Source organism: Drosophila hydei, unplaced genomic scaffold (genome assembly GCF_003285905.1).
Source record: "Drosophila hydei strain 15085-1641.00,03,60 unplaced genomic scaffold, DhydRS2 tig00000265-arrow-arrow-pilon, whole genome shotgun sequence".
Taxonomy (NCBI): Eukaryota; Metazoa; Arthropoda; class Insecta; order Diptera; family Drosophilidae; genus Drosophila; species Drosophila hydei.
In genome coordinates this window covers 66,617-75,600 of record NW_022045699.1, presented here as the reverse complement: position 1 = coordinate 75,600, position 8,984 = coordinate 66,617, and the positions used below count along the sequence as shown (strand labels likewise).

The 8,984-nt window shown below is 40.2% G+C and overlaps 2 protein-coding genes across 2 annotated transcripts; one reads left to right on the top strand and one right to left on the bottom strand.

Annotated features, from left to right (window-relative positions):
* Positions 1-469: 469 nt before the first annotated feature.
* Positions 470-2,026, top strand: LOC115483013 (intraflagellar transport protein 88 homolog; the record flags this gene model as incomplete). Its single annotated transcript, XM_030223709.1, is given in 5 exon segments — positions 470-555; positions 557-673; positions 735-1,587; positions 1,590-1,664; positions 1,899-2,026. Coding segments are annotated over 5 exon segments (1,259 nt in total), but the record flags the coding sequence as incomplete, so codon positions are not given.
* Positions 2,027-2,920: 894 nt separating this feature from the next.
* LOC115483014 (cell wall protein DAN4) lies at positions 2,921-8,627 on the bottom strand. Its single transcript, XM_030223710.1, is given in 5 exon segments — positions 2,921-3,375; positions 3,957-4,106; positions 4,109-4,180; positions 4,235-4,584; positions 8,462-8,627. Coding segments are annotated over 5 exon segments (948 nt in total). The 5' UTR covers positions 8,494-8,627; the 3' UTR covers positions 2,921-3,031.
* Between the last annotated feature and the right edge of the window lie 357 nt (positions 8,628-8,984).

The window sequence follows — 8,984 nt, the reverse complement described above, 5'->3', positions numbered from 1 at the left end:
AGAGAGAGAGACAGAGAGAGAGAGAGGAGAGAGAGAAAAGAGGGAGAGGGAGATTTTAGGTAATCTTCATCCAAACATTTCTATAGTTTGGTTTTCTCCTTGATCATATTTTAACAATAATCAGTTTCTATTATAGAATATTCTAAGAAATTCTAAGAATTTGAAGTGCTCATCCAAGAGGAATTTAAAGAGCTTCTTCTGTAAAAATCTATGAGTTGGGAAGATCTTTAACTCTTCTCTGTAAGTTTTCTGTTAACTGAAGTATCTGAAGAGGCTCAGCTTCAGTTTAGTTCAGTTGTTCTAGAAGAGAATAATATTGTTATATTGTTAGCTTACAGAAAGCATTTTATATTTTATAATATTTATATATATTTATAATTAATAATTTTATAATAAATATTTATTAATATTTCACCTTGCAATAAGCAAACCTTTTGATATCATTAACCAGCATTGACTTTTGCAACAGGTTACAACTGGTGCATTGAGGTCATCCGAACATCAAATCTGTCGTGGCTGGCCAACGAGCTGGAGCTGAACAAGGCGCTGGTCTACTTACTTGCGCCAGAACGACGTCAACCAGGCCATTGAGACGCTGCAGATGTACGATCGCAAGAGCGAGAGCTCCATGACGGCCAGCGCGCTAACGAATCTGAGCTTTATCTATATTAATGTAAGTTGCCAATTCGAATTGTTTATAAACTTAGAGAGCCAATGCCTGCGGCAACTTGCAGCTGGGCAATCTGGAGATGGCGACGCACTGCCTCAATCAGCTGCAGGAGGAGCTGGGCGCGCTGCAGACAAGTGCACTGGCCCTGGTCAATGCCGGCATTGTCGATATGCTCAATCAGAATCTGAGCTCGGCTGGCGAGCGCTTGCAGCGCGCCCTGCAATTGGATCCGACGAGCTTCGAGGCCAACTACAATTTGGGCTTGCTGGCGCTGAAGCAGCAGGACTTTGAGCTGGCCGAGGAGCAGTTTGAGCTGCTGAAGGCTCAGCTCATGCAGCCGCATTCCGTGCAGCACAGTCATGTCTATTACCAGCTGGCCAAGCTGCAGGAGCGACGGCTGAGCAGCGCCTCGTCGGGGGGCTTCAAGTCGAGCAGCTCGCCAGGTGCCCTGCAGGCCTACCTCCAGGTGCTGGGCATCTCGGCGACGGATGTCGATTCGCGTCTGTTCGAGAAGGTCGGCAGCATGTATGAGCAGCGACAGGATCACCAGGAGGCCAATCAGTACTACAACGAGGCGTACCGCATCAACATGAGCGACATCAACATAGCCAGCTCCATTGGCTCCTACTACATCAAGCTGCAGGCCACGGAAAAGGCGCTCTATTACTATGAGCGTGCGGTGCTCGCCGATCCCAATGATCCGAACCTAATGCTGCGCATTGCCAGCTGCTTTCGCAATTCGTATCTGCCGCCCAAGCAATATCTGGGCATGTTCGAGAATCTATGCCCGCTTTCCGACAATCTCACCTGTGTGCGGGTGATGCGCTGATGCAGGACCAAGTCACTGGGTATGTCCGAGCTGCACGAGCGCTATAGCCAGGACTACGCCAGGCTGCACAAGCAGCAGCAGGAGCGCCAAACGAACAGCGTTACCAACAGCAGCGTCTCTCCTCGGCCACCTCCAGTCGAGGCAGCAGGAGCAGCAACCTAAAGAGTGAGTAAGCAAGCACACAACGGCTATTTGCTATCTCTCTTGCTATCTGCCCCTTACAGCATTGCGACCTTCGAATGAGGAACGTTTGCAGGAGAATAGCGACATCTCCGCTTCGCTCGTGTCCAGCTCATCAGGTGGCTACAGTGCTGAACAGTTCGTTCAAAGCGGCAGCTCCTACTCAGGTAAGTTGCACTCGAAGCCATCGCCAGCTTAATCCAATAAACGTCTTAACAGTGAAGCAGCATGTGGATCCGTTGGGCCCGCCTGCCGAACGTCCTCGCACTGGCATGTATCGCGCACAGCAGAGCAACGACTCGGACGATGATGCAGAAATGAACGCGGACAGTTTGTTGCCCATTTAGTAAATTTACATGAGTAAGAATGTAGAAGAAGCAACATTCTTACTATTTTTTAATAAATAAAATCTAATTTAAAATATTTGCAATTGAAAGTTTTTCAATTACCGAGTGTTGACTGTAAATGCCCCCAAATAACCGAATTAAAAATTACCGCCAATGCGCAAGCAGTTCAACGCAGCGGCTGTTGTGAGCATCCAGTAAGCAGTGTATACACTGCTTGAGCCCAACATTCCAATCGGATACGTTGAACTGCTTGCGCAAGCGATTCCAATTAAATGTTTTTTTTGGTTTATCGTTTATTACGCTTCAAAGCGGCAAATAATACATAATTTGTTGCTGTTTATTAACGGTTATAATTTAAAATCAATATAATTGTATTTTTTTAAAATGTTGTGTGGTTTTCTTTTCGCTGTTTGTTGTTGTCATTTACGTAATAACCGTTACTTGCCACAGTATCGTATTTCTTTCCTCCTACTCCCCCCTACGTTCGCACGCGCGTTTCCCACCTTTCGACGTTTAATTGAAATTGAAGTATAATTGTTGCTTGTATCGTAGAAAATGTAATTAAAAGATTCAATTTGATAGTTTGATACGATTACGGATAAGTTTAAGAATGCCACGCTCACACACATACACACAGAATTGTTGGTTTTAGATTTTAATATCTCCCCTTTGTAATTTAGACAAAAAATTAATAAAATAAAACAAAATCAAAAAATTAGAAGAACCGTTTGACAAATTTACAAATTTCTAATTTCTTGCATCCTTTTCTATTTCCCCTCGCTTAGTGCTCTCCCTCTCTGTCTGTTCTGCCATTAGAAAATCAATCTTACAACTCTCTCTGATTACAACGCACTAACTACCCCTACGCTCCCCTCGCTCGCTCAATCTCTCTCACACACACACACACAACAACAACTGCTGCCAACTGCCTGGGCACTCCTCACATTTCTCTCTCTCTCTCTCTGCTAAACTCTCTTTATCTATCGCTATCTTATTTACACCAGCTTAGAAGCTCATGTAGCCGCGAGAGGTGGAACGACGACGCGCACACAGATACGAGATGAGGACCACAAGAATCAGAGCCGCGAGGGCAATGCCCACAGCAATGGGCACCACATCGGAGGTCTCCGAACTGTCGCAATCGTGCACCGTGGAGAAGCCAGTGGCATTTGCACTGCGGAATGCCTCCACCTGCACATGGCCAACACTGATCGTGCCAATGGTCTCGTTGCCGCTGATGGTCTCCGACATGTTGAACTTCTGGACGCGTGTGCAATGGTACGACATCTTCTCGGGCGTCTTGAAGTCCGTGTTCTGGCTGTTGTGTATCAACTGAATGGTCTGATTCTCTGCAATATAACGATAACAATAATTAGCTTAACAAATAAAATTGGGATCGATTTGCATCTGCTCTGGGCAAGCTAATTATGTGAACAACATTTCCTTTTCCAAAATTCATGTTCAAATAAATAACTTGAAGATTTTGTGGAATAACCAATTTTATAAATCATATATAACATATCAATACCAAAGGGAATACTTTATCTGCAAATAAATACTGAATATGTTCAGTAGTTTATTTTATGACCCATTTACAGCTCTAATACGTGTTCACACAGACGCACATGGCTAGCTGTAATCAGCTTTTATAACTAGAAACAATATAAAACCTTTATAAAAGATAAGATAATCTGTTATACATAAATATGTATATAACCCACGCCTAAGGTAGGCATTATTCCTAGTTTTCTGCACAAATTTCTATCAAAGTAAACAGGACTCTACTCTGGATCCTACACACATTTAGCCTATTTTTTCAAGATAAAATTTCAAGGAAAATCCATTTTAAATTTATCCAGATGAAGGCAACTGCCAATAACTGTGCCCAGCGATGCAAACGATTCTTACTCTCTACTCTCTAAGCACTTACCCTTAGCATCGGGGAAATCTGCAGCGGATAGCGGCAAGACCACTTTGATGGAAGTAAGTAAGTGAAACGGACTTATTCTTGTTCTCCAGTGCAGCACCAACGATTCCTGCGAGTCAACTGAACCCCAATTCAGCTGCATGAACTGCGTGACCGGCTATCGCACAAGCAATGATCCAATTTAGCAGTGCTGGGCACGTTGAACAGGGCGTTGGACATGTTGCCGCCTACAAAGAGTTAAAGTTAATAATGTGATTGGAGGACTTGAGAGAGACTAGAACTCACTCTTTGTCTCGTAGGTAAGTTGAGCTGAGCTGCCATGGTGAGCATAATGCAGGAGCAGTTCCATGAGCCGGCAGTTGGTTCTGGATACGGTTGTGGCTTGCGTGTAGTGGTTGGCACGGGCGCAGGTGTCGAGGTACTTGGTGCCACAGTGCTGGTTGTTGGGGCCGCAGTGCTAGTTGTTGTTGTTGTTGTCGACGTTGTTGAAGTGGTGCTCGAGCTGCTGGTTATGGGCGGTTTAGCCGTGGTTGAGGTTGTCGAAGTCGAGCTGCTGCTGCTCGATGTTAACGGCTTTTCCTGATCGGGAAAGTCGGCATTTTCAAGCTCACCCCCAGCGACTGCGAGTAAACTGCAAGAGATGAAAATAAAGGTGTGCGTTAATAAACAATTGTGTCTTTAAAAAGTGTTATCTGTGTGTGTCTGCGTGGGTCTTCCTTATTATTTGATGTGTAAATAAACGATATGCGCTGCATTTATCAGTTGTTAACAGGTCATTAAACCTTTGCCAAGTCTTTAGCCACGTTTTAAGAAAATATGGCAGAGCTGTTCAATTCGATTGGCTTTCATTTGTATTCTTCGTTTGTTGAAGCAGTTACGGAATGAGATAGGCGGAAGACCATATAAGCTATACATATGTAGAGTAAATCCTTCCTTTCTTTAAAGAAATTGGGGAAAGTTCGACATAGCAAACTAGACTAGGCAGGCAATACTTATTACTGAAAGTGTAAAATTCAAAATCCAAGTAATATCAGTATACATTATATTTTGCTAGGCAATAAATAAAGGTAAACTCATATGCCCATAAATACTATGTATTCAGAGTCTCCCTCTCTATCTCTACCCGTACCTCCAGCTCTTCACCTACATACGATATATAACGAACGTATATAAATGCCGAGTTACCTTTCATATATACTAAACGTATAATTCAATTAAGAAATATATATGTGCATATATATATTTATACATTTATATTATAAATATATCATTCACGACCACAAAGCATTTACAGCGCTTTCTATTCAGGCATCCATTCGTCCACTTCATGTAGAATCAAGAGTCGACTTAATATAATTATCATGTTTCAATGAATAACAAAATTTTAGTCGAGCGCTTTGTATTTCATTATATTGTTGCGTCGGCCCTCTTAGTTTTCAGAGCTCTGTCTGAGTCACATTGATGAATAATATAAATATTTGCACAGTCGCCAACTGATAACCAAACAGCCAGAAGTACATGCGTTGGCCAACGGCTGTGGGGGCGAGGGGCAGGACGGCTGTCTATACTTGTGGGCGTGTCTGTTGCAAGTGACATAGATTTGTGGAGTGTTTGAAGGCTTTCAATTAAACCTTTGCACTCGCCACGCACAAAGGGTTTATTCAGCGACAGTTGCTACTGATAGACCTATAGATACTCTCCATATACTCCCTACTTCATGTGCGTCACTTATTTCCGTTTAACTTGGCGATTAAACGTCGCAGAAGTTGTAAATAAATAAAGTTGAGAACGGCTCGAACGGACTGTCCAATGCTCTACTTCTGGAGTTGTATAGATAGTTTGTGATTTATCTTATACTCTCGCTTTCGTTACCCGAACAGCGTATCTCAATTATAGCTTGTTTTTATTTCAATCCTCTTTGTTTTTATCTATAAAGTTGAGTTTACAGTTCGTCACAACAATTTTGCAAGCTTAAAAAGTATCTATATCTGTATTTGCATATATATTATATATACACATATTTTTCTTCCATTAGTTAATGACTCAACGCAGCTTATTATATTATATTCATATATTTGTAGTAAAAGCTAAGGTACTTATAGTTGCCACTTTCAAGACACACAGGTAACACGTTACGGCCCCGTACCGCCCCCACTTGGCACGCCCATCGTTCTAGTTCAATGCCATTGTAACACGACTGCAGAGATGACCTTTAAATGCAAGTTAAGCAGCAGCAAACAGCAAATAACCAGAACAAACCCAAACCCCTTTCGAAACAGACAACGGACAGAGAGACAACTTCAATACAATTTTCAGGCGTAACTGGAAAATTCCAGGAAAACTGCGCCAGCTAATAAGATTTATTTGCCATGGGCATGCACACTAGAAAATCATGTGTAATGCGAGACCTCTAATTAAAGTTCAAAGGAAATGCTTCCTAATACTTGCTCTCGTTTTAGGAATTGCATTTGTGGCAGGAAATAATTTAAGCTTCTTGAAGAAAGTGGAATAATTTAACTTAGAAATATATGTAGCATGCAACAAAGTAACTCCAATAAGTATCTATAAAACTATGTATATCTATATCAATGTATTAGCTATCAAATGAAAGAACTCTCATTATTGAGTTTCTATGTAAACTCAGAAGCTTAAAGGGAATTACTTCAGTTTATACTTAATAGAGGGCTTTAAGACTCGTTTGTATATATTATATATATTTAATCGAAACCTTTAACATTATATTTATATTATAATTATTCTTATCTGCTAATATAGTGCATATTATCTGGCTAACTTTTCCCAAAATATCTTCCACTCTAAATTCGCTTACTTTTCCGATCTATATGACGCATATCAACAATCGATCCTATTCGAATTATGCGGGCCAGTTTCAAATGTATACAAAAATATATGTATGAATATGTCCTATAGCTTCATCAGGCTTATTCTACAGTTATACGAGTCAGTTCTCAAGTATGTGTGACAAAATCTTATCAGCAAAAATTTTGCACAAATAAACAATTTGATTTTTCCGCAGCTGAAACTAATACACGAATATATATATTATGTATATATACAGTCGTATGTAAATATATATATAGATGGTATACTTTCTGCGTCTTTGTTGAAGGATTGCAAGAGTTAGATTAGACAAATATAAATAATATATAGCTATAAACATATGCAGCTAATGAACGGAAAGTATAAGCCTGATTAAATTTATATATAAAAATGATATATGCAGCGCAGCAAAGATATTGCTGGAGTCAATACTCAAATTGCAAACAAAATTTAAGCTTAAGATAATTAAATATCTATTATTTTATTTTTATTTTTATTTTATATTTTTAAATAGTTAACAAATGAACAAATTAAAACAAATTGTTACAATTTTTAAAACTCGTTTTTAAGCAATTATTTTTGTATACAAATTTAATTTGCCAACGACTATTATATTAAAAACATGCAGCAGCTGCTCTGTTCTAGAAACATTCAACAAATAGTTTAGGGGGAATTACCACATCTCTGCGACTGTTGCTGCTGCTATATCACAAATACGCCTGCATTTAGTGCTTACTGATAAAGGGGATATATACGTGTATGTGAGGGGGCGGTTATGCCTAAGGCAAACAACAAGCAAGTTAAATAAATAAACAACTTAAGCGTTGTTGTGAATCAAATATAATTAAATTGTTGATGTCAGGCTCAACAAAAGAAGACGGCAAAGTGTAGCCAAAGAGCAAAAGCGGAGAAGCAGGCAACAGTGAGAAATTGAATATGCCTGCATTCTGCTACACACTTACATACAAACGAACGTACATATGCAATGCGGGGGCTGCTGCTGCTGCCGGCTGAAGAAGCCGAAAGAGAGATAGAGAGAAATAGGAAAGCAAATTGTTTTATCTGCCCGTTGCCGTTTCTCATGCTCTATGCAGGTAGAACGTTGTTCTTGTCGGTTAGATAAGCGCCAGCATACAATACAAACAAACATATGCATATATGCATCAGTAACAATAACGCATGTATGCGTAACTGGAGTCAGAGCTAAAGAAACCGCTTGCATTTGCTTCGCCTTTTTGTTCGTACTTTATGTTGCAGCGGTACTAAGCCACCATCTTGTTAGACTTCTTAGATTCTACTTTAGCACTTTGTCCTACACTGCACCAACGACAACCACGAGAAAAGTGTCACAAGCCAGATAAATGTCAATGTGCTGCAGACACACACACTGACATACTCACGTAAATGTGTTTAATACGTATTAATTATTCTACATGCGATTTTGTGTTGTTTCCAACAGCCCTTGTAGATAAAACCACAAAAAAATAGAAACACATCCATCAGCCCGTCAAACGGGTTACGTGCGTGCAAGCGGATGCCAATAGGCGAAACAGCAAGAGAAACACAACAGAAATTAAATTGCGATGAACAAGCAAGTAAATTGAACAAAGAGTTGCAGTTTTTTGCGGGCGTTTACGCGGTATGGGGTTAGTTTTAGCTTTACTCACCAGAGCTGCTCAACAGGAGCAAAGTCGTGCATACTATAAGCTTATGCCCGAACATATTGAATCTGCTGTTCGTCTAGCTGTCGAGTTTTGCAGTGCGTATTTGATTTAACTTTTCTTTTTCAATGTTAATATATTGGCAAAAATGTATTAACAGACTTCACTAGCTTTTTTTTTATCCAAGCTGGTCTTCCTGCTTTCGCATATAATCGTTTTCTTTGATCTGCTAGCTGCTAACTTTATTGCGCACAACGAAAAATGAAATGACATTAATAATAGTGCTGGGCCTTTCGTCAGCTGTGAGTACTATTTCATATCATCGCTAGAGGTTTATGTATCGATGAATTTTCATCGATAATATTAACAAGTATCTTACATCGACACAATGTGTTTCTTCCTTGCGATATATATCGAAATAAGTGTTAGTTGCGACGCTGTCAAAATTGCGTTAACATGCGCGCCAAATTCAAATCAAATCGTGTCTTATTTGGAATTCATTGTATTGTTTAACAGCCTGCAACATTAT